The sequence below is a fragment of the Doryrhamphus excisus genome, linkage group LG3 (assembly GCF_037039965.1).
Source record: "Doryrhamphus excisus strain RoL-2023G ecotype Guam linkage group LG3, RoL_Dexc_Guam_v1.1, whole genome shotgun sequence".
Taxonomy (NCBI): domain Eukaryota; kingdom Metazoa; phylum Chordata; class Actinopteri; order Syngnathiformes; family Syngnathidae; genus Doryrhamphus; species Doryrhamphus excisus.
The window spans coordinates 11,576,516-11,602,158 of NC_136359.1; the positions used below are offsets into that span (position 1 = coordinate 11,576,516).

Sequence of the window (25,643 nt, forward strand, 5' to 3'; positions counted from 1 at the left end):
TGAATTTATCTTTTGTTTGACTTTTTACTCTGAGAGAAAGCTGCGGTTTATATATTATACAGAAATAGATGTCCAGAAAGAGTCTACTTCTGTCCCATACTCGCATACTGTAGGAGTTGCAATAAGTTGATACCTGAAATGTCCAGTGAGCTGGGTGGAAAGTGACCAGGGGTGGCCACAGCTGCCTATATATATATATGTATAAACAGATGAAATCCCTCATATGGCATTAGTTTATTGGACTACATGGTAACCCCTTCAATTGCATTCACCTACATTAGTGAGACAACATGACCCAGACAGGTGCACATTTGAACACAATGTCCCTGCAAACCCTATACACAGGACATATACAGTTTGGGCACTTGTGTATGCAGGTCAAGGGTCAATGAGCTTACCAAACAAATTTTGTGTCCTAATAATTACTGTTGGAGGTATTCAAATCAATTAAAAAATACAAGGGTGGCCAAATTTATGTACCTGCCTACTTCTGTTTGAATAATTATTGCACACTTTCTGTAAATCCGATATGTGCTATATGATAATATATCATACAGCACATCATTGAAAATGCTGATTCCAACAACCAGTGATTTATACAGAAAACTCTTGAAAATTTTCAGGGCAGCAGCTGCACGGGGGGCATGTGCAGGCCTCACAGCTAGGAGACCCAAGTTCAATTCCACCTTTGGCCATCTCTATGTGGAGTTTGCATGTTCTCCCCGTGCATGCGTGGGTTTTCTCCGAGTACTCCGGGTTCCTCCCACTTTCAAAAAACATGCTAGGTTAATTGGCGACTCCAAATTGTCCATAGGTATAAATGTGAGTGTGAATGGTTGTTTGTCTATATGTGCCCTGTGATTGGCTGGCGAACAGTCCAGAGTGTACCCCGTCTCTCAACCAGGTTTAATCCAATTAAACCTAGGTTAATTGCAGACTCCAAATTGTCCATAGGTATGAATATGAAGACAGCTGGGATAGGCTCCAGCACCCACACGACCTTTGTGAGGATAAGCTTTAGTAAATGAATGAATGAGTATCAGGGGTGCCCAAACCTTTTCATACCATTTTATATATATATATATATATATATATATAATTTGTACATACAATGAGTTGACATTTCTGCATCACATATGATCTATTATATATCATAGCACAAATCTGATATCACGTCAATTGGTTCCTTTTATAAGGCATAAAAAATATACATTTGGAGAAAAATTATACTGATAAATGATACTAAATACCTAGTATCATCATAATGCACCTCAGCAGTATTTATTTCTTGTTTTCTGGCGTAATTGATTCAATGTGTGTGGCGAATAATTCAGTTTTGACAGTATTATAAAGTTCATGGGTGTGCAGCCCGGCAGTAAGAAGTGTGATGATCCGCAGCTGTCGATGGCAAGTTGAGGCACAGTGCAGCGTCTTTCCACTACGAACCAATGAAGCCTCTCGCTGCTTCTCCCTCCACGTTGCTCCTGCAAGGAAAGCAGACACCGGCTCCAAGAAGAACACTCCTCCCTCCCTCCCCTCGGTGCCCCAGAGCCGTAGCTTTCTCCTTCCCTGCAGCATGGTGTGTTTGTGATCTGCTGCCTTTGCTCGGTTCCCCTGATAAGGCAGGACACACACCCGGCTGAGCCCGTCCGTGTCATGACCCAGTGCGCGGTGTCGCTTCCTCCAAGCAGTCGCTACTGACGTCAGTGGACTCCTTTTGCAGAGCCCGAGTTTGCTTCCATGAAATATGCGATGGTCGCAGGAGTGCACGGTTCCTCTTCAGCTTCTGCTGCACTTTGTTTTCTCCCTGGCGGGCAGCCATGAAGAGCAGGACTTCCCTTTCTTTGCAGGGCAAGGTCAGTTTGAACCTCGTTTCATTGCACACCTGAACATGATGCAGGACTTCAGAAGGGTGAATACGCCCAGTGAGCAACGGGAGCAAAAGGGGCAGTGCCCCACCAGCTTCGTATGTGTAGTGAATGAATTGAATTATATCATTTAAATGTATTTATGCTCTGGGACTGTAGATCCTCTAATTATGTGCTGAGGCTTTAAATCACTCAACTGCAGAGAGAACCATAAGGTTGAGAGGTAAGGTGTTTATAGCGAGAATGCCTGTAGCAATATTTAATATGTATTACATTTTTTTAAATATATTTTTGCATTTTCTATACCGTTTATCCTCGCTTGTGTCGTGGGTATGCTGGAACCTATAGACATTTTATTTAATAGGAAATATTGTCCTATGTCCTTAAAGTGTGGGCTGTACATTTGACTCAACTGCAGAAAGTACCAGGTATTTCTGAGATCCAAGGCTTTGTAATGTATATGTTATATATGATATGTATATATGTTTATGTTTATATGATAAAGTAATCTACAGTATACAATATAGCAATTATTTAAAAATGATATATATTATAAAGATATTGCAGACCTCACAGCTAGGAGACCAGGGTTCAATTCCACCCTCGGCCATCTCTGTGTGGAGTTTGCATGTTCTCCCCGTGCATGCGTGTGTTTTCTCCGGGTACTCCGGTTTCCTCCCACGTTCCAAAAACATGCTAGGTTAATTGGCGACTCCAAATTGTCCATAGGTATGAATGTGAGTGTGAATGGTTGTTTGTCTATATGTGCCCTGTGATTGGCTGGCGACCAGTCCAGAGTGTACCCCGACGCTCTCGCCCGAAGACAGCTGGGATAGGCTCCAGCATACCCGCGACTCTATTGAGGATAAGTGTTACAAAATGAATGAATGAATGTTCAACTCTACTGTTCTACAGGTCGTGTTCCTCCGCCAGGAGCCATCACCCACCCATTGAGAACCAACGCTGATGGAGACTTCCTCTCCTACTCTCTATCTCACCATTTCAAGGATGGGCGAGTCAGGCGAGACTTGCAACCCCTCGCTTCTGAGGGCCACCTTTATTACAAGCTCAACTACACGGGTCGCACTTTGATGTTCAATTTGACCACAAACAATGGACTGGTTTCGGACGATTATGTCCTGGAGAGGCGGAACGGCAGCGGCAACAGGACTGAGAGTGGTCGTCAGACCTATGCAGGGACTTCCTGCCACCTGCTTGGCACTGTGGAGAACTCGGGGGTGAGAGGAACTGCTGCCATCAGCACGTGCAATGGACTGGTAAGCAACCATGTTGTTTTGCCTAATAAGTGATTCACTGTATGGTGGACTTTTTTGTCCTTGGATGCATTCAAGACATTCAGGCTGAAAACGTGTTCAGTGTTGTATATTGTACAACACAGCAGCAACAGAACCAATGTTGCAGTGGTGGCAAGTTACAAACTGCTCAGTCATCATTCGTACCACTGATGAGTTTATTGTAAACAACAGTGTGACAAGTGTCACTCGCATAGGTTTTACTCCAACGGCTGAGTTGCTTAACCACAATTTTAAAGCGCATGCAGCCATGGAGGTTGCCTCCAGCCACAGAAAAAGTTTAAACTCTGGACTGCACAGTTCACAGTGTGTACACAAAAAAATAACATTTATATTTATAGGGTAATCTATCCCATAACTACTGTACAAAAATATTCCATTTATAAAGAAAGACTCCTACAAATTCACTTTCTGAACCAATTAACCGCGGCAAACGAGGGCTTAATCTAGCTGCTTTTGCCAATGGAAATGCGTCATTAGCAAGTAGGTATTTTCCAATGGGAAAAGGGATTAATCACACAGCCAGTTGCTTTGGTAACGCTGTACTTTCTCACTCTCAAATTATGGAGCTTCACTTTTTGGTCCTGTTTTGGGTGTGTTTGACTGTGTCACAGCAACAAGTGTCTTCTGTTATGTTAGTGTGGGTTTTGCCTCCTCTCGCTCGTTTGTTACTAGCAAGCAGCCTTTCCCACCGCAGCAGGATCATTTCCAACTGACCCACTTTACGTGTGTCACTCAGACCCCATATCTTCAAGTGTAGGATGTGTTCTTCCTCTTTCAGGGAAACCATTCTGATATATTACCCATAATTGTAGTCCAGTAGGTGTACCGTTGTTAAAAACCCTAGAGAGTCCACTTTATAGGCAGATGTGGGGTGGAAACCCTTCCAGCTGCAGCACTCAAGAAAGAGTCAAAGGCAAATGTGCTCAAACAAATAGGATGAGGAATAACACTTGGAATAAATCCATCACAGCTTCTGGGGGGGAAATTGGAAAATTCTGTGGGAAGATTCTCACTTCTTGTGAAAACAGAATCTTAGCCATTCCTCGAGGCAGGTCGCTAAACAAGAACAAACAAGTTCAGACCTATTATACCATTTTTTTTCCTCACTTCAATTAATGACTCGCCCCCTGACACGTAGACAAATGGTTTTAACCTGTAAGGAAGAAATTCACTCAAGCTTTTTTAAAAAAACTTTCTGACTAAGAGAAAGTTGAAAGGTAATTATTGTAGTATAAAGAGCAACTATCTGTGTACTACATATGACTGCAGTAAGGTCACTCCCTGGCAACAGCAGGGACTTTATTCCTGTAGTTGCACAACAAAACCAACCCAGAGAAGCAGGAAACGACCGTAAAGCAGTTCCACATGGTCACTATGTTTACAACACAGACCTGTCTTATGGTGACCTCCTGTGGTTCTTTCACTTCACACAGAAACACACGCCTTTCAGGTTCGAGGTGAGAGGCGTGGTACACACTGGACTGGTCACCAGCCAATCACAGGGCACATATAGACAAACAACCATTCACACTCACATTCATACCTATGGACAATTTGGAGTCACCAATTAACCTAGCATGTTTTTGGAATGTGGGAGGAAACTGGAAAACCAAAAACTGTGGTGAGACCAGCGATGTTGTTTGGCCTAGAGACAGTGCCACTAAGGAAAAGACAGGAAACAGAACTTGAGGTAGCAGAGATGAGGATGCTGAGGTTCTCATTGGGAGTGACCAGGATGGATAGGATCAGGAACGAGTCAGAGGGACATTACATGTTAGGGGCCAAACTGAGATGGTTGGAACATGTCCAGAGGAGAGATAGTGAATATATTGGTAGAAGGATGCTGCCAGGTAGGAGGCGTAGAGAAAGACCAAAGAGGAGGTTTATGGATGTAGTGAAGGAGAACATGAGGGTAGTTGGTGTGAGAGAGACAGATGCGGAAGACAGGGTTGGATGGTGGCGGTTGATTTGCTGTGGCGACCCCTGAAGGGAAAAGCCCAAAGAGGAAGAAGAAGAAAAGGGTTAGGGTTAGGGCCTTAATGGGCCCTGGGCCGCACTTTGGATACCCTTGCTGCGGCGCATTCAATTTAGGACCAAATGGATAGCGAGGAGCGCAGGTAGTACAAATAAAAGAGTACACAAGCCCAGACTTCCATTGGCTTTACAGTTCATATGAATCATGCAGAGCCATGAATGTTTTGATGGGCCTCCCTGTAGCATTCCTTTCTGAACCATCTGCACTGCACCACCTGCTTTGCCCTTGGAAGTTAAACATATAGGAGATGACATGAAGGTATGATAGCACCAGATTCCTACAATATATTGTGTTGTGTCTTGGAAGGGACTGAGTGCAGCTTTATCTGCTAACGTGAGAATGTAGTCACACAGGGAGTATGAGAGTAGTGAAGTCAGCTGTGTGTTGTGTTGCACACAGCCTCTGGGAACTGTCCCCCCCACATGACAGGGGAAGTATCAGCTTGCATGCTTTGTGGATGAGTCCATCACAACTTGTAGCCAAAGGACCGTCTCTTACTCAGCAGTCAAGGTTTTACCCATATTTATTGTCTTATCCGGAGAAAAAAGAGCCAGTGCAGTAAAGCCATCAAAGTGGAACACAATATGTTCCCTGTTGCTGGTTGACTTCCAGTTGCTTCAAAACTTGTTTTTTTCCCATTGGGGGAAGTTATAATGGCGCTAATCCTTCTAATCCCATTGTTAGCCATATAGTGCTGAGCAGCCAAGACAGAAACGCACAAAAGAAGAACCCCCTGCAAGACTAATTTGCATAAAAATTGTAGTGTTTAATTGATTTTATCTCACAAGTCAAGAAAATGAAGTCAAATGCTCATCCCTCATGTCTATGGTTTTCATCGCATTTGCTTTGCTTCTTTTGTGGTTGCATCAAATTACCGTATTTTCTGGACTCTAAGTCGCTCCAGAGTAAGTCGCACAAGGCCAAAAATGCATAATTAGGTAGAAAAAAACATACGTCACACTGGAGTATAAGTCGCATCTTTTGCAGGTAATTTATTTTACAAACTACTTGACCAAAACAAACATTACGTCCTCTTGGAAGGCATGTTCTAACAATAAAATAATAGAGAACAGGATGAATAGGTGTAAGATATGCTAACACAATGGTTATTCAGCTACACAAAAAATAAACACGAATAGAAAAGGTGTCCAGTGTTTATGTAACATAAACAGTTTTTTCATTTCTAAATCACTCTGGAGTATAAGTCGCAGGGACAGCCAACCTATGAAAAAAGTGTGACTGAAAGTCCGAAAAATACGGTACTAACCGTAATAATAATTCAACATCCATTTTCTGTACTACTTATCCTCACGAGGGTCGCGGTCATGCTGGAGCCTATCCCAGCTGTCTTTGGGCGAGAGGTGGGGTAAACCCTGGACTGGTTGCCAGCCAATCACAGGTCACATATAGACAAACAACCATTCACACTCACATTCATACCTATGGACAATTTGGAGTCGCCAATTAACCTAGAATGTTTTTGGAATGTGAGAGGAAACCGGAATACCCGGAGAAAACCCACGCATTCGCGAGGAGAACATGCAAAGTCCACACACGAGCGGGGAATCGAATCCGGGTCTAACCTCTCGGCCATAATAATTCAACATACAGTACTTTACTCTCCTTGTTGCAGAGCAACAAAAAAGTCTATTCAGCCACTCTGTGTTCAGCAGCACATTATACAAACAACACATTATAACACATTATAAAACAACAGTATACCGTAGTAGCATATCTAAGTGCTTAACACTTCCCTTTTCATATTAACTGCAAATGAATAGAAAAACTAGCTGGCACAATTTGTCTTTGCAATGTTCACTGTAGCAGGTGGATTAACAAATGTCCAGAGGGGCCACGTCTCCGAATATGAACTCTCTGAACTCACCCCCCGAGAGGAAAAATGATATCCTGTGCACAATGTTGAATGAACATGTTTTTGTGGATTTTTCTTCCCCCCCATGCTTATGAAACTGGCCAGGATGACCTAGAAATCCAAAGTGTGCATAACTTCAGAACAGCAGGACGGACCCTTGGAAGCACAACGATACTCAACCACAGCTGCTTTTGGCTCCTGACACTCTGGACCAGCCAATCAAATCCAAGGATTCACCACCTTGGTCAGTTACAGAAGGGCAAAATACTAGACACAGCTTTCAGTAGTATTTTTACACCACTACAATCATTCCTGACTGTGTCAATCACAATCGAGCATTGTTAGCTTGTGATGGTTTAGATTGTCTCAATTTTTCCTCCCCTGAGCAGTCCAGGCTTTTTTGGATTTTTCATCATACACACACACATATGCACTCTGAATCACGTTAATGAAGATGACCTTCAACCTGGGTCAGAGGTGGAACGTTCATAACACAGACTTGTCAAGCCGACCCCAAAGAAAACTAGCCAGAACATCTTTTGTGTGTCTAAATACTTGTCTGTGTTTGTGCTCGAGGGCGTGTGTCTACGTACTTTTGTGCGCTTCACCAGTAAGAACTTGCAGGGAATACTTGGCAAGAAGTCTCTTTATTGCTGCTGTGGCTGCAGACAGGATGTGCCTGCAGGGGGGAAAGGAGAAAGGGAGAAATGGAAGGATCTTAATGGCTCATCGGATGAAGAATGATGATCCTAACTTGGTAGAAATGACCTTTTCTGCAGGTAGTTCAAGGCAATGGCAAAGTTCATTAGGAGCACCACAATCTCGGGTGATGATTATTGTAAATGTGTCATATCAATTCAAGCCATACTCAATAAACTAAATTTTCTCCAACAGCGAGGCTTCTTCTCCCTGCCTGAGGGACACTTTTTTATCCAGCCACTCCCCAAATCTCCAAGTGATCCCGCAGGGTCTCCAGAGCCCCACATCATCTTCCCAAGAGTTACCACGGCAACGCAAAGGAAGAAACGCAGTCCAGAGGGCAGACAGGCACCCAGCCCATGTGGAGTTCAAGGTGTGTGTGTTTGATTTGAAAGATTAATTCCAAATTGAAATGGAAAAAATTGATATATTACAGGATGTATGGTAAACTAATGACAATATATTTTTAAGAAAAAAAGCTTTATATTTGAGGAAAATATTGTATATTTTCAAGAAAAAGTGGTATATTTTTTAAGGAAAGTTGTCTATTTTTAAGAAAAAAAAGTTGCACATTTTCAAGAAAAGGTTGAAAACTATATTTTAGCGAAAAAATTTGTTTTCAAGAAAAAAGTTTATTATTATTTTATAAAGTTTATTTATTATTATTTATTTTTCTAAAAAGTTGTATAGTTTGAAGAAAAAGTTAAAAAAATGAGAAAAAGTTGCTTATTTTAGTGGCATATTTTTTTGAAAAAAGGTGAACTTTTCTAAATAATAATAGAATAATAATAATAAATTCAGAAAAACGCAGTACATTTTCCAGAGCAAAGTTGCATATTTAGAAAAAACCTCTCATTATATACAGTATAAATAAATTCTAATTGTTTTTTTTTCAAGAAAAAATATTATATTATTATAATGAATTATTAACTGGTAATTACACTGGAAGGATTGTAAATGTGTTATTATATTTAGTTGGATGGCAGGGTACAACTTATTCAATAGAAGATAACTTAGATACACAAGCATTAGCTTTCTGGTAGGTTATCCTAGTCCACTGATGACAGACTGTGACTGCACCTCTATCCAGATCCTCACCACACTTTAACATGTTCTTCCTTGGCTGACCCCTGTCCAACGTTTTGTTTTGTAAATGACTTCAATGTTGACTGAATTAAATGTTTTTCCCATCTATACTTCAGAGGCTGGCTCTGTGCAAGTGGAGAGAGAGCGGGAGGAGTGGGAGAGGGAATACGGTCCTCCGCAGTCCCGCACTCGGCGCTCAGTCAGCAGGGAGCGCTGGGTGGAGACCATGGTGGTGGTGGATTCCAAACTGATTGAATATCATGGCAGTGACAATGTGGAGTCCTACATCTTCACTATTATGAACATGGTGAGCCTAGTGTTCTGTCACATTCATACGTGAGAACAAATTCACTGAATAAAATGTATGTTGGAAAGGTGGCAGGCATCTTCCATGACGCCAGCATCGGGAACGCCATCCATGTCATCTTGGTTCGATTGATTCTACTCCAGGGAGAAGAGGTAAAGGAATATGTATTTTTTATTACAATGATATTTTGCATCAGTGTATTGCTTCAAGTATCTTGTATGAGACTGTCTTCAGATGGAAACTTGACAAACATGTGATATTTGAGCTTGGACCTCAACTGTTAAATATTATTAATGGCATTTTTAATGCTGCGGGCTGTGCCAGAAAGGACTCAAGATTGTCCACCACGCAGACACCACTTTGTCCAGCTTCTGTGCCTGGCAGAAGAACTTAAATCCTCAGAGTGACACTCATCCGGCCCATCATGACGTGGCTGTGTTGGTCACCAGGCAAGTAACACACACACACACAAATTGTATATACAGTATCTCAGCCATTGTTGTCTCAATAGCTGGCAACAAGTAAATAGCAAGATACATAATTTGCCTACAGTCAACAGTGGTGGTGTCCGACTGTTTTCCGTCATGATAATGAGCTCAAACACACCTCCAAGTGTCTGAAGGGGGAAGCTGAAGGTGATGAAGTGGCGAAGTACATATGTCACCATATGTGAACCCAATTGCCACCTATGTGGCATCCTCAAGCAGAAGGATACCATCCACCAGCTCCATAAGTAATGTCATCAAGGAGCAGTAGAGGGGATTCCATTGACAACCTGTGAAGCTCTGGTGAATTCCTCAAGTTGTGAGGTGTACCAGCTTGTGTTTCCAGCCGTTGAGACAATAATGTCTTTGTATTGACTGGTTTACTGGACGTACCATATACAGTATTCCAATATTCCTTCACCCTACCAGGAAGGACATATGTGCTGGAATGAACCAACCCTGCGAGACCTTGGGCCTATCTCATCTTTCCGGGATGTGCCAACCGCACCGCAGCTGCAACATCAACGAGGATTCAGGCTTACCAGTCGCCTTCACCATCGCCCATGAGATGGGTCACAGGTCAGTGTCGAAACGGTGTATTAGGGGCTGCAACTTTAGGAGTATTCTTTCTGCTGAACTCTTATCTCGCAGCATACAGTACAGTCTGAAAGAATGAAAACAATACTCCTAAAAGAGCCGTTATTCTTATTGTTGAATGTGCTTGAGCGCAGCTTTGGAATTCATCATGATGGCCAGGGGAATGACTGTGAGCTGGGAGGGAGGCATCCCTTCATCATGTCCAGACAGCTGATGTATGACAGCTCGCCTCTCACTTGGTCGACCTGCTCCAAGGACTACATCACACGCTTCCTGGAGTGAGTCCACATTTAAGCGTTGTTGGTCCTTTGGTTGTCTTAAGTCCAAGTTGTTCCTTTGAAAGGATATCTGACCCCTGATGTTTGCTGCATCGGATGTAGTAGTTATTCGCCATCATCTATTTCCATAGCAAAAACATTGTCCTCAGTTTTACATGATTATAATAAGATATTAATGAATGTTTACAGTGGTCCCTCGGTCTAGGCGAAATCCACAAAGTACAATTATTATGTATACAGTATTTTAAGGCTGTAAAACCCCTCACCATACAGTCCCTGACAAAAGTTTTGTCGCTTATCCAAGTTGTAGGAACAACAAATAATAACTTGACTTGTAGTTGCTCAATTGGAATCAGAAATGACTTATATGAAAGGCAAAGCCCTCTAGATTATGCTTTTTATATCAAAATAGAGGTTTTGTACCATTCATTGAGTTTTATCATTTAATTAGGACATAAAGGTCAGATTTTGCTTGGACAAAAGTCTTGTCGCATACAAAAAAAATGTAGAAATAATACATATACTTAATTTTGAATACACAAATATGCTACAATAACATCAGAACATAAAGTCATTGTACCTTGGAAAAAAGAATTAATATTGTGTATGGCTTCCATGAGCTTGGAGGACTGCATCCATACGTCTTGGCAATGACTCAAATAACTTATTGATGAAGTCATCTGGAATGGCCAAGAAAGCAGTCTTGCAGGACCCAGAGTTCATCAGGATTTTTCGGCTTCATCTTCCAAGCCTCCTCCTTCATCTTACCCCAGACATGCTCAATAATGTTCATGTCTGGCGACTGGGCTGGCCAATCCTGGAGCACCTTGACCTTCTTGGCTTTCAGGAACTTGGATGTGGAGGCTGAAGTATGAGAAGGAGCGCCATCCTGCTGCAGAATTTGCCCTTTCTTGTGGTTTGGAATGTAATGGGCAGCGAGAATTTCTTGATATTTCAGGCTGTTGATGTTGCCATCCACTCTGCAGATCTGTCGCACACACCCATACTGGATGTATCCCCAAACCATGATTTTTCCTCCACCAAACTTGACTGTTTTCTGGGTGAATCTTGGGTCCATGCGGGTTCCAACAGGTCTTCTGCAGTATAACCCGCATGGACCCAAGATTCACCCAGAAAACAGCCCAAGTTCCTGAAAGCCAAGAAGGTCAAGGTGCTCCAGGATTGGCCAGCCCAGTCGCCAGACATGAACATTATTGAGCATGTCTGGGGTAAGATGAAGGAGGAGGCTTGGAAGATGAAGCCGAAAAATCCTGATGAACTCTGGGTCCTGCAAGACTGCTTTCTTGGCCATTCCAGATGACTTCATCAATAAGTTATTTGAGTCATTGCCAAGACGTATGGATGCAGTCCTCCAAGCTCATGGAAGCCATACACAATATTAATTCTTTTTTCCAAGGTACAATGACTTTATGTTCTGATGTTATTGTAGCATATTTGTGTATTCAAAATTAAGTATATGTATTATTTCTACATTTTTTTGTATGCGACAAGACTTTTGTCCAAGCAAAATCTGACCTTTATGTCCTAATTAAATGATAAAACTCAATGAATGGTACAAAACTTTATTTTGATATAAAAAACATAATCTAGAGGGCTTTGCCTTTCATATAAGTCATTTCTGATTCCAATTGAGCAACTACAAGTCAAGTTATTATTTGTTGTTCCTACAACTTGGATAAGCGACAAGACTTTTGTCAGGGACTGTACACTTTATACACCTTTTCTCACGTTTTTCTCTTGTTTAAACACTTTCAAAGCTCAAACCTTTGTTTGAATTTTAATAATCAATGAGGTTGGACACTTAAGAAATGGTTAATAGTGACTCATGTGTTTTTCACAGTTCCTCTGACTGTGCCTCTTCGTCCTGGCGCCGTTCAGCTGTAGCGTTTTTGCATCCTTGTTAAAACTTTTCGCTGCTGTCGTCCTTATGCAACTTTCCTCTTTCCCCATGTAACAAACCAAAGATTCATTTAGTCCAACTTTTTTTGCGGTGGTTAGCATCTTCCTTTGCCTTTGCTAGTGCAGAATGTTTAGTCTACATGGTGGGTTTTGTCGGAGAGAAAACTTCAGAGCGAGCGAGCAAACACTACAGGAGACACGACTTGACGACGGTTTACAGTCCTTGAGTCAGTCAGGATGCAGAATCCAATGCACGGGTTCCCCCTCAGCCAATCAGGACACAGAACACAATGCCCACCCATACAAACAAACAAAAGAAACACAAAATTACACACAAAAAATCAGTGAAATCAGCGATGGACATCTTTTTCATGCTACAACTTGGCTTTGTTTCTCTCAGTAAAAGTAAAATCTATTAATTTAAACATAACTGTTAGCTTCACAAGTTTGAATGAGACATCTTTCCTTATTTTTCTCAAGCTGCTGAAGCCTGCCCTATAAATGAATAGACAAGCTGTTCTTATTGTCTTTCTGTGTCTCTCAGTCGTGGATGGGGTTTCTGTCTGGATGATCGTCCTTCTAAAAGGGACTTGACCACCCCGCTTGCACGTCTCGGTGTCCGCTACACCACGCACCACCAGTGTCAGCTCCAATATGGACAGAACGCCACCTTCTGCCCCGAAGTGGATGTAAGTAATCCTCATCAAGTTCAGGTGCAAGCATGACAACAATGTAATAGTTAGTGATTTGTGTCATTATGTAGAACATTTGCCAGATTCTTTGGTGCTCTGTGAATGGCACATGTCGCTCCAAACTGGATGCACCAATTGATGGCACTCGCTGTGGACCTGAGAAGGTATAATAGGTGCCAAAATTCTTCAGAAAGTCTATGTTACAGGATGCTTCTGGCTTGTATTGTGCCTTGCACAAGTGTTCTTTTCTTTTGCCTCAGTGGTGTATCTCTGGAGAGTGTGTCATTGTGGGCAAACTGCCTGAGACTGTGAATGGAGGCTGGGGACAATGGACCACTTGGTCTTATTGCTCAAGGACTTGTGGCACCGGAGTGCAGTCGGCTGAGAGAGAATGTAACAACCCCAAGTAAGAGCTCACTTTACTCTTTGCAGCACTCCTTTTATTCTACTGGGATCTACAAAATACTCTGGCTGTACTCCATAGGCCGGAGTTCGGGGGGAAGTACTGCACGGGCGAGAGGAAGCGTTATCGGACCTGTAACACAAAACCTTGCCAGAAGAATAATCCGACCTTTAGGGAGATGCTGTGTAGTGAGTTTGACACTGTGCCCTACCACAACGAGCTCTACAAGTGGATTCCTGTGGCTAACCCCTGTAAGTGCTGACACGTTTAAGAGCCTCTACCACCAGGAGAGGGCAGCATTTACAACAGAATACATTCACTTAGCAATTTGGCATCACAGTTTTTCAAGTCAACTTTATGTCTGACTTTACTTCCACATTTTATCCAAAATGCAAATTCCCCCTTTGATACTGCAGTAACCCCCTGTGAGCTCCACTGCCGGCCTGTTGGTGAGTATTTTTCGGAGAAGATGCTCGACACCGTGACCGACGGAACGCCATGCTTCATGAACAACAACTCTAGAAACATCTGCGTCAACGGAGTGTGCAAGGTAGTGTGGCTGGGTAAGAGACTCAGCGAGAGTGGGGGTATAGATATGACACAGATTACATCATTACTACTTCAGTCAGGGTTGTCCAAACTTTGTGCCACAGGCCAATAAAAAAACAACCACAAATGGACCACGGGCCGCACTTTGGACATCACTGACTTAAATATTATGTAAGTGTGAGTTTATGGTGATGTGTTTATGTGGTTGTTGTGTTTTTGTCTTAAGGAGGTGGGCTGTGACTATGGCATTGACTCCAATGCAGTGGAGGATCGCTGTGGAGTGTGTTTGGGCGATGGTAAAAGCTGTGAGACGGTCTATAGGTCATTTGATGAGGGAGAAGGCTTTGGTGAGTTCAATTCAAATGATATTTGAGCTACAGTGTGTGATGATAAATGAATTAATGCGCTCCTCTTGCGAAAACTAATAACAGCAGCAAACTTGAACCATCCATCCATTTTCTATACCGCTTATCCTCAGGATGGTCGCGGCCATGCTGGAGCCTATCACAGGGCACATATAGACACATTCATACCTATGGACAATTTGGAGTCGCCAATTAACCTAGCATGTTTTTGGAATGTGGGAGGAAGCCGGAGTAACCGGCAAAAACCCACGCATGCACGGGGAGAATGCAACCTTGAACCAAAATAAATAATGAGAAAAACTCTAATTAAGACCAGAAATAGTGTCACGGTTCGACATGTCTGTGTTGCGATGCGACCCCAGGATGCGGAGAGCAGGATCAAATGCAGGTAAATAATTGCAGCAGAAGGAAAAGCAACTCGGGGAGCAGACGAACAAACGACAATGATCCCACACGGGGAGAAGCACACACCTGAACTAAATACCAACACAAATTGGGGATAGGTGTGGATGATTGGGGCAACAGACAGGAAACTAAAGCCCAGACAGGGAACACAAACAAACTGTCATGAGGAAACCCACACAGGGCGTGACAAATAGCCCACATATTCAGAGAAATATAAGTAGAATAGAATGTGCCATTAAATTAATGCTGCCGCCCATTTTGCAAATAATTAACACTGGAAACCTTGTACATTTTGGAATTAGAACAACTCCAAAAAAGACTGGAAGTAATGCACCAAGTCAGCAATATTGCAGTAATTCAGAATAGAAGTGAATTGTATCTGTATTATCTTGTATTTATAATGATTACCAATTTGGGGTGAATGTGTATTTTACGGGAGAAAACGGCCCTTTTCAGTAGAGGTCTACACGGAGCTTCTGGCCCCATGGCTGGCCGGACTCACTGGGCTAACGGGGCGGGGCGGGCTGAAGAAATCTCAAGAACTAGCTATGGAAGGCTATGGAAAACTCGAGACTTTTTGCTTTCCGCGATAGTTTTTCACAAATGTCTTATGGTTAATTATGGTTTATAAATTTGTGTAGATAATAAAAATCACTGAATGTCTTAACATTTCACCATTAAATATAACATTCAACAGTGCAACATGCATAGAACTTTTACACAAGCCACTACTGCAGAAGACACTTGAGGTGCACCTTCTGGAATTGTAAAAATAATAATTTGTTTCTTGAAAGGTCACCTATATTGTCCATAATCCTTCCTTATATAATATTTTTCACACAATTTATACTATCTTTAGCTGAAAAGAGGTAATTTAATTTTTGCGCTTGTTCGGCCGGCTGACGGCTGGCCGCTCAAATCTCACCACGCCCGTCATACCACGGCTGTGGGGCAGGGCGGCCAAGGAAAAGCACAGCCGTGTAGACCTCTACTTTTCAGAGAGCTGTGAATGCTGAATATTGTCTTGCGAGATGTTCTGTGTGTGTGTGTGTGTGTGTGTTTGTGTGTCTACAGGCTCACTTATGTAAAGAAAGTCTAACAAGTGTACCTCTACAACAGAATCAACACCGAGCAAAGGTGGCTTAAAAGATAAAAAGCCCCTAAAACGATAAAGATGCCCTTCCTACCCAGGTTGTCCCCCTATATTGCTCGGCCCAGCATCCTTCCCAGATAAGCAGCCCAGATGTCTATTACTTCAAAAGACCTAGACATATAAGTGCAACCCCCAGCCTCCCCCCTCTCCTTCGCTGCACAAACACAAAAAGACACACACACCTTCCCACAAACATCATTAAACTCCACAGACGCACTCACGGTTGCTTGCCCCCCTCTTCCCATCCACACACAATAAAATGCAGAGACAGGGCAATGCCCCCCACGCTGAACATACACATGCCAACCAGTCCCGCAGACTGAGCAAACCCTCTATTAAAGATCAGAGAGAGGTTGTGGTAGTCTGGATGTGCGTGCACCAGCAGCCATGGTGGGCCATCCATTACCTTGCCATGACTCCCCTCCGCCTTCTGATTCTCGCAGGGTACGTGGATGTGGGGGTGATACCTGAGGGGGCCCGGGACATCCTGGTAAAGGAAACCGAGGAGGCAGGTAACTTCCTGGCTCTGAGGAGAGAGGACTCAGAGGAGTACTTTCTCAATGGGAACTACATCATCCAGTGGAATGGGGAGTACCAAGCTGGTGGGACCACCTTCTACTATGAACGTAGTGGAAACATGGAGAACCTCACTGCACCCGGACCCACCAGAGAGCCAGTCGTGCTCCAGGTACGTCTCACTGTATACAAATATATGCATTAACTTATACTATTAAATAGTAATAATAGTCCAAGCCATGATTCTTTGCTAAATATTCCATATTGTTGTCCAGTTGTTGTTTCAGGAGAAGAACCCAGGCCTCAAGTATGAGTACACCGTTAAAAAGACCAAAGAGACAGAAAATGAGGTTGTCAAACCCATCTACAGGTGGAAGCATGGCGCATGGACAGATTGCAGTACCACTTGTGGATTAGGTTTGTTTAAGACGTTCTACCATTGGGTAGTGCTTTCAGGATCATATACTTTAGTTAAGGATACAGGTATTCTTGTGTAGATCCTCAAAAGTTAAGATACATTTCATATTAATGTATGAAAAATTATGTCATGGCAACATCAGAATGATCATCACACTCAATGATAGCAGATTGTGCTAATGTCAGGTTCTCCAGGAGGCATATTTGTATCTGTGTATACTTTTCTATTTGGGGTCTGGATATTTCTACATGCAAACAAACCAGGTGACACCAAATGACGATGAAAAAAAACAACTGTCCAGTAATCCGACTGCAGCGTAAGCGTAAGATCAAAGCAAATCCAGCTTTCAATTTCTGGCTCAAAAGAATCAGTTCCTATATTTTTGCAGCAGAACCATGAAAATGCACTTACTTGATATACATTTCAGCGGAATACTTCTTTCTGATCCCAAATATTACAACTTGATCCAGGTGTGTTGTCTTTTCTGGATCTACAGCGCATGTCATTTCAGACCCAGGCATGTATTTCAGATACTCTCTTGAGTACTTCTATGCCTTAGTATTTGTGCTCCTTCTTTAGTTTTGTTCTGCTTTCCTAAGATGGGAGCACGGGGATTGTTATTGTATTTTCAGAGACTTAAGTGTAATAAGACCTTGGAACGCTTGTCTATCTGTGTTAGGTGAGCAGCACCAGCCTGCACGTTGCTTTGAGATGAATTTGGGTGTTGTAGACGAATCTCTGTGTGACCCAGAGAACCGTCCAGAAGATAGACACCGGAAATGCAAGACTACAGATTGTCCTGCCAGGTTCAGATCTTCCTGATTAGTGTTTTATCTTTTATCTTTGGCTGTTTTGTCTCACGTTTGCCTTCGTTTTCAGGTGGTGGGTAGGTGGATGGCAGCAGTGCACGGCCACCTGTGGGTCGGACGGCTTGCGGAAGCGTACGGTTCTGTGCGTCCGTACAGTCTCGGGTGAGGAAAGGGTGCTCCATCCTGTGGCGTGCAAGCACCTCCTTAAACCCAAACCTGTTGTTCCGTGCAACAGAGATGTACCTTGTGGAAAGGATTGGGATGTTGGACTCTGGGAAGAAGTAAGCCCTCTTCAGAATAATGCAGCATCATTTTTCTCATCACATTACAATCTGTCTTTTCCTTATCCTAGTGTCCAGTGACATGCGGAGGAGGTGTTCGATCCCGTATTGTGACATGTGCGCTACTACCCAAAAAGCAATGCAACCTTGCAACCAAACCACGTACTCGATCACTGTGCGCACTGCAGAGTTGCCCAAACTCAAGTCTTCGCCGACATCCTGGTGCTCCTCCTAAATATCGCCGCATTTACCCGCCTAAGAACCACCCCACCAAGCCTACCCCAACAAGTATTGTCATTCCCACCACCTCTAAAATCCCATCAACTCATCATTATGACTTTAATGTTGTCGAGAAAAATCAGAGGAAAGCAACAAGTATGGAAAAGACAGAAACTGAGGAGAGAGAGGACGTTGAGGAGGGAAGCACACCAAACGTGGTGATGAACACTCCTGGTTATGACTATATCACAGATGATAGGACACGAGAGGAGGAGGGAATTATCGACCTGGATGTTGGTACGCATTGGTTCAAAAGCCCTCCTAAATCAACCACACCAGTATCGCATATAATCATCACACCCACTTTACAAACAAGTGGTCCTCGCATGCACTCAACCACACAAGCCACCACATCCTCCCTCTTCACCCCACACGCTACTGCCGAGATCACTCATCACAGCACCCCACGCGTCCCTCCATACAGCCCCCACATGCACAAAGTTCCACTAACTACTCCCATGCTGAAGTTGCGTTCGGTTCCACCCATAACTGGTCTCCACACAACACAAGCTCCCTCCACCAGTACCGCATCGTTGCCCCAGACCACAATAAAGTTTATAAAAGTGAAGAAGCCCACAGTCACTACCAAGAAAAGCAACTCTGCCAAAAAAAATCCAAACCGGTCCAAAGGCAACCACTCTAAGGGGCAAAATCAGCCAGCACCAAATCCCAGGGATGGCTCCACCAGGGACCAAGGAGAGCCAGTCAGTATGGATGTGTTCTGGGTCGTAGGAAACTGGAGTGAGGTGGGTGTTGACATTTGGGACCATCATATATTTACCAAGAAAGTGTCAGTATTTTCCAAGCCTTTTGTCACCCATGCTGACTACACTCCAGGATTTATTGTCATAGTAAACGTAAGTATGCATATCATATGTATTGGGTTATCTGAAGTAATTGCTCAAGGGTGCACAGCGGGATTTTGGGAAAAGCAAGTTTTGGGACTCTACCAACAACATCAGTTTACTACGATATTAAATCAGAAAACCGCCAAATAATATTAATGGAATATGGCTGTCGGCTGCATGGCAGTCGAGTGGTTAGCACGCAGACCTCACAGCTAGGAGACCAGGGTTCAATTCCACCCTCGGCCATCTCTGTGTGGAGTTTGCATGTTCTTCCCGTGCATGCGTGGGTTTTCTTCGGGTACTCCGGTTTCCTCCCACATTCCAAAAACATGCTAGGTTAATTGGCGACTCCAAATTGTCCATAGGTATGAATGTGAGTGTGAATGGTTGTTTGTCTATATCTGCCCTGTGATTGGCTGACGACCAGTCCAGGGTGTACCCCACCTCTCGCCCCAAGACAGCTGGGATGAGCTCCAGGTACTACTACTACTACTATCAACTATTTCTTAACATGAACAGTAGCTTAGCGTTTTGCTTTACTTAGCTGAGAACAATGAATAGATTAGATTAGATTCAACTTTATTGTTATTGCTCATGTCACTGGTACAGGGCAACAAAATGCAGTATTATACTCCTCAGTCTCTACTTTGCTGCAGTGGGCCATTTTTATTCCTGCCCGCAGTCTCCTCTTGGATAAAATCTGTTTCTTTACTGCTGCTACATTGTACCGAGGCTGGTAGAGTCAAGCTGTATCGGTACTGTGCAGTGGAAACATTGCTGGCTTCAGCTTCCAAATGCACACAACACATTTATTCATTCATTCATTTTCTACCACTTATCCTCACAAGGGTCGCGGGGGTGCTGGAGCCTATCCCAGCTGGTCGCCAGCCAGTCACAGGGCTAGTATAATTTTATTAGATTTTATATTATTATTAAGGAAAATTGAAATAACCTTAATCTCTTCCAGGGTCAAACTCTTGCCATTATAATGTCATAGGGTACACCCTGGACTGGTTGCCAGCCAATCACAGGGCACATATAGACAAACAAACATTCACACTCACATTCATACCTATGAACAATTTGGAGTCGCCAATTAACCTAGCATGTTTTTGGAATGTGGGAGGAAACCGGAGTACCCGGAGAAAACCCATGCAAACTCCACACAGAGATGGCAGAGGGTGGAATCGAACTCGGGTCTCCTAGCTGTGAGGCCTGCTTGCTATGCACTCCACACCGTGCAGCCGCACAGAACAAATGATAAAGAAAATGGAGGATGTATAAAACCTGTTTTGCTGATGTGTCCCACTCCAGTGTTCAACAACATGTGGGATCGGTGCAATATGGAGGAATGTCGCTTGTAGTTCAGAGAAGGACGAGGACTGCGCAATCACAAAGAAACCCGAACCTGCCCGTACCTGCCATCTGCAGCCTTGTGCCACCTGGCAAAGTGGTAGCTGGAGCAAGGTAACATCCTTCAGTCCTTAAAATACTTCAACTTTCATCTATCAATATATTAAGATCACTGTGTTGTCCTCAGTGCCCCGATAATTGCGCGGTTGTGGGAAAGCGGTACCGGGATGTCCAGTGTGTCGATTCCCAGAGCCAACGTCCTCTTCGACCCTTCCACTGTCAAGCAGTGTCAAGTAAACCTGTCAGTGCTTTGACTTGCCCCCTTAAGGCCTGTGTGGACTGGAGCATGTCACCCTGGGGACCAGTATGTGTTCTTCATTGGAGCCTCTATACACAAATACAGGTCATTAATTACTCTTCTACTTCAGTGCTCAGGGAGTTGTGGTGAGGGTATCAGGGAGCGGCTGGTGTACTGTCCAGTGCCTCATGGTTGTGGCGCCACACTGAGGCCAAATAGCACAGAGACATGCAGCCTGAAGCCCTGCACCCACTGGATGACAGAAGAGTGGGAGCAGGTCTGTTCCTGATAATTAAAAACAATGTGGATTATTCATATCATAAAGAGGTTGGAATAGAATGCGTCATGACTCCACAGTGCTCTGTGAGCTGCGGAGGAGGTCAGCAACAGCGTGACGTCATCTGCGTGAGCGCTGAGGATTCTGCTGTAATGCCAGACAGCCTATGTGAAAAGATGTCCAAACCAGAAATACTCAGGAAGTGCAATTCACAGGAATGCCGCACCGCCACAGGTGGGTTACACAGATCTAGCTGTCAGTTGACCTTGATTAAGCTACATTTCGTCTTTCGCAGATCCACTTTGCCGGAAAAACACAATGTCCTCTCGCTTCTGCGACAAGCTGAAGCTGCTGGGCCGCTGTTCTCTCAGATCGGTGCAAAGACAGTGTTGCGTCACCTGCGGCTCATAGACGGGTACAACCTCTCACTGCATTTCCTGGCTACGGTTTTACTGTACAATAAGGAACAGGAAACAATTGACTTACAATGGAACCTCTGAAGTTGACTTCCCATTTGTTTAGATCATAAAACCTCCATTAACTGTACAGGTAATGTTTTCAAGTTAAAAATAAGGAACATTTTTCAATGGTCCTCACATCACATTAAATTTTTTTTCCTGTGGTAGCATTTGTTGTAAATATTACACAAAAGCTATTCACCTAAATTGTTGAGGGAGCCACATTCAGAAAGCAAAGAACTAGAAACCGGCCTGGTCTGGGGGGAGTGTCTCTTTGGTCTCTCCTACATGGTTCTGATTTTTTCCTACAGTATTTGTTACAACATCATATGCAAATTAGACAATGACATCTTCCAGCAACTTCTGGCACGTCCAGGACAGCCAATAGCGAATTTTCTTACTGAGGAGTTGGCAATAGTGCCTGGAAGTAAGAAACGAAAAGGTGGATTAGACAAACTGTACCTTTTAGATTTATCCCAACCAACTACGACATCACTACTATTACACAAAATATACAATTGAACAAAAAAAACAGAACAATAACAATACAGGAACTGAACTGTATAGTAGTTAGTAGTTAGTATAAGTTGGGAATTTTATGTCCTTATTTCTATCTGTCAGTGTATGCAGGAGTGTGGCGATCATGTCGTATTTTGCTGGCAAACATATGTACATCCAAAAAAACACAAGCCGACATAAGCCGGCTAGGCAACCCATCAACGATGGTAAAGGGCTGGTCGTCCAGTGTGGCTAACTTTGTGGCTGCTTCTTCAACAGTGCTGTCTGTTGTCATAGGCTTTCTAAACACCGTTGTTGCAATGTTGGCCTTTCAGGTAAAGAAGTCCCACATGATCGAGGCCATGATTGTTTACCAGTGAGCTCGGGGGTGGTGTGCATCACAGTACCGGTAATCATTGGATAGGTTTTTTTTTTATTATCGGTTATCTCAGCTTATTGGTATGACATCATAATTCCTCATATCGGCACAATATAATTATTAATTCATTCATTCATTCATTTTCAACCGCTTATCCTCACGAGGGTCGCCGGGGTGCTGGAGCCTATCCCAGCTGTCTTTGGGTGAGAGGCGCCAGCCAATCACAGGCCACATATAGAAAAACAACCATTCACACTCACATTCATACCTATGGACAATTTGGAGTCGCCAATTAACCTAGCATGTTTTTGGAATGTGGGAGGAAACCGGAGTACCCGGAGAAAACCCACACATGCACGGGGAGAACATGCAAACTCCACACAGAGATGGCCGAGGGTGGAATTGAACTCAGGTCTCCTAGCTGTGAGGCCTGCACGCTAACCACTCGGTCACCGTGCAGCCCCCAATATAATTATCAGTCTGATAATTATCATGCAGTCCTACTTATTAGTAAGCAAAACAGTACGAAAAGACACATTGTCGTAAACAAAAACGTGATCGTCCTGCTCAGAACCGTACAGTAGATGGTCTAGGTACCAAAGTAGTCCAAGATTGTCAAGTGTCGGCTGTGCTGCTTCTGCAAAAAATGCTAATTTTTCTGTGTTGAAACACTTTTCTTATATGTGCAATCATAACATGTGTGGGCCAGGCTGGCTGATGTACCGGAGTTGGGCCCCAGGTCAGCAGTTTCAATGAGCTGGCTTCGGTTGCTCACTGAGCTGCAGTCTTGTGTGACAAACTGGATTCCGACTCGGAATATTTGACTTTGGAATCTGTTTTTTCTGAAAAAAGTAATCCAAATGCATTCACAGCCGACCCATTTGACTTTAGAGGTTCCACTGTATGATACTAGCACTAACATTTGGTCGATTCATCAACAGGGTGCTATACTATACACTGCAATGGCCATAGCAATTACCTTAGCACTATTTTTACTTACACATAAACTGGATGGTGTACAGTACACGTATTTTATTCATTTAAATGTCAACTGTGCCAACTGTGCCTGAAAGGTGCTTTTTTTGTTTTACCAATACTGGTGCAAAATGTGTATTTTAAACTGGCAGAAGCAGAATGTAAATATTCATACAGTATAGTATTTCTGTTTGTATACTGTTGATAGCATTTATTTCGGTCGTTTCTGTTATCATTGTGCTTTTAAACGTTGCGCTGCCACTGTGTGTTTACATTAGTCTGGGTGATAGTTTCAACTGCTTACGATATATTAAGTGAACTGCAGAGCTTTGTAGTTGGTGCTTCTCAGCAGGAAGTGAGCGAAGACAAAAAAAAAGGGGCGTTGCAGGTCATCCCTCTCAGGTCCTTCAAAAACAGATGGCTACTGTGTTTTTATGATCTTGTACATACGTTCTGCATCAATAAATGTGTGAAGATGTTTGTGCTTATCCCTCATTGCATAATATGCTTGAGCGTTCATACCAAGGACATCTCAGAGTGGCCTATGCTGAAATAAAGCAGGATGTGTAACATCAGCCTCAGCAGCACCGAGCTCCGGTTCAGGGATCGGATTCATCTGGCCCACATTTTCTCCAGGTTTCCTCTGTGCCAGATAACCAGAGACGGAATGATACAAGCACTGCCTCATGCACTCTGCTGCTGTCATTCAAGCCAGACACCAAGAGTTAGTCAGCAGTAATAGAAGTAGTAACACAATACTGGGGCAGTGTGGAACATCAACTCTTCCAATCAGTGAATGAGTTTGTGCGTTATCATGATGATGCCATCCTGCTGCATTACCTAACACTAGCTCTAGCTGTGTTATGTCAGAGTGTTACTTCATCTGACTGATTGCACAATGGACAGGAAAGGCCTTGAATCAGGCCTGTAATTCATGTGAAAGTAATTATATTATCTGACAAAGCTGTGGCAAACTATTTTTCAATATAGAAAGATATTGCAGCATGACATACAATATTATAAACAAAAAAAATACAAACAGTTAGTGTTCCCTTGTTTATCGCAGGGATAGTTTCCCAAAGTAGCCTGCAACGACATAGCCAACTATTTTGATTAGGGCTGTTGATCGATTAAAATATTTGATCGTGATTAATCACACTTTTTTGTCCACAACTCAAAATTAATCACATTTAATCGCAAGGAAAAATAAGTTTTTATCTATAATAAATAGGAGAAATTGTTTTGTGGTAAACGATTCCATGTGCGACTACAACAATAACTACATAAAATTTTATGTAAAGCAGTGGTCTCAAACTCAATTTACTTGGGGGCCACTGGAGCTAGGGTCTGGGCGAGGCTGGGCCGCATCAGGTTTTCCAAAAAAAAAAAAAAACGTATTTATTAAAAACAGAAAAATGATAAAACATTCCACTGTTCTCAAATATCTTAATTTTGATTTTTTTTACACAAAATAAGATGAAAAATAAATAAACAAATCAAGAATAAAGAAAATCAATCAATCAGTAATAAATAAATAAATATAATAATAATAATAATAAAACGGCAAATAATAAAAACTTAAGAAACCACATATAGTTGGTGGGTAGACAAATTATTTTTTTCAGATTAAAATTAACAAAGCATTATTAGAGCCCTGTAGACATGACAAAACACGACTATAGTCACATTTATTCTCTTTTTATTTACAACATATTGCCCACCTGCAGGGTCTTGAGACACATGCTAACTCGCAAACTAGAGAGCGAGCGACCTAAACGGTAGCCTTCAAGTTATTTCCTTTAAACTTAAATAGCCAAAAACTTACCACTTCCACACGGATAGGGAGGATAACTATTAACAGTTATTTGACCTTTAACATGAACATTAATCAATCGTAATAATTTTTTCTGGGTACATGATACCACACAGCATCCATATCAAACTTGCGCGGGCCGCACTAACATTAAACTTTCATATCAAGGCGGGGGCCTCAAACTAGTGTCCTGCGGGCCACATTTGGCCCGCGGGCCATGTGTTCGAGACCCCTGATGTAAAGGGTTATCAATTTTGGAAATGTGGACCATTATTAAAAAAACTTTCTCTGAATCCATGACAGGTGAACCGTGATGAAGTGAAACGTCCATTTTTTAGCATGGACGTTGTTATTGTGCTTTGCAGGCGTGAACTATAGGCTAATTCATTAGCGTTAAATTCATGGTTGAA

General features: G+C 42.9%; 1 protein-coding gene across 3 annotated transcripts; it reads left to right on the top strand.

The window, feature by feature from the left end:
- Positions 1–1,519: 1,519 nt before the first annotated feature.
- adamts12 (ADAM metallopeptidase with thrombospondin type 1 motif, 12) lies at positions 1,520–23,892 on the top strand. Of its 3 annotated transcripts, none has more exons than XM_078789651.1 (24): positions 1,520–1,856; positions 2,784–3,145; positions 7,987–8,164; positions 8,994–9,184; positions 9,253–9,336; positions 9,509–9,637; positions 10,103–10,248; positions 10,401–10,544; positions 13,009–13,153; positions 13,228–13,320; positions 13,417–13,562; positions 13,641–13,810; positions 13,976–14,109; positions 14,335–14,455; positions 16,475–16,719; positions 16,823–16,964; positions 17,645–17,771; positions 17,845–18,055; positions 18,127–19,080; positions 20,497–20,649; positions 20,723–20,899; positions 20,964–21,110; positions 21,191–21,344; positions 21,406–23,892. In XM_078789651.1, exons 1-24 carry the CDS (start codon positions 1,748–1,750, stop codon positions 21,519–21,521), a joined length of 4,578 nt encoding a protein of 1,525 aa, XP_078645777.1. In that variant the 5' UTR covers positions 1,520–1,747; the 3' UTR covers positions 21,522–23,892. The 3 variants fall into 3 exon arrangements, with proteins under 3 accessions (XP_078645777.1, XP_078645778.1, XP_078645779.1); XM_078789652.1 differs by having other exon boundaries at positions 2,876–3,145; XM_078789653.1 differs by lacking the exons at positions 1,520–1,856; positions 2,784–3,145 and adding an exon at positions 7,789–7,871.
- Positions 23,893–25,643: the final 1,751 nt, after the last annotated feature.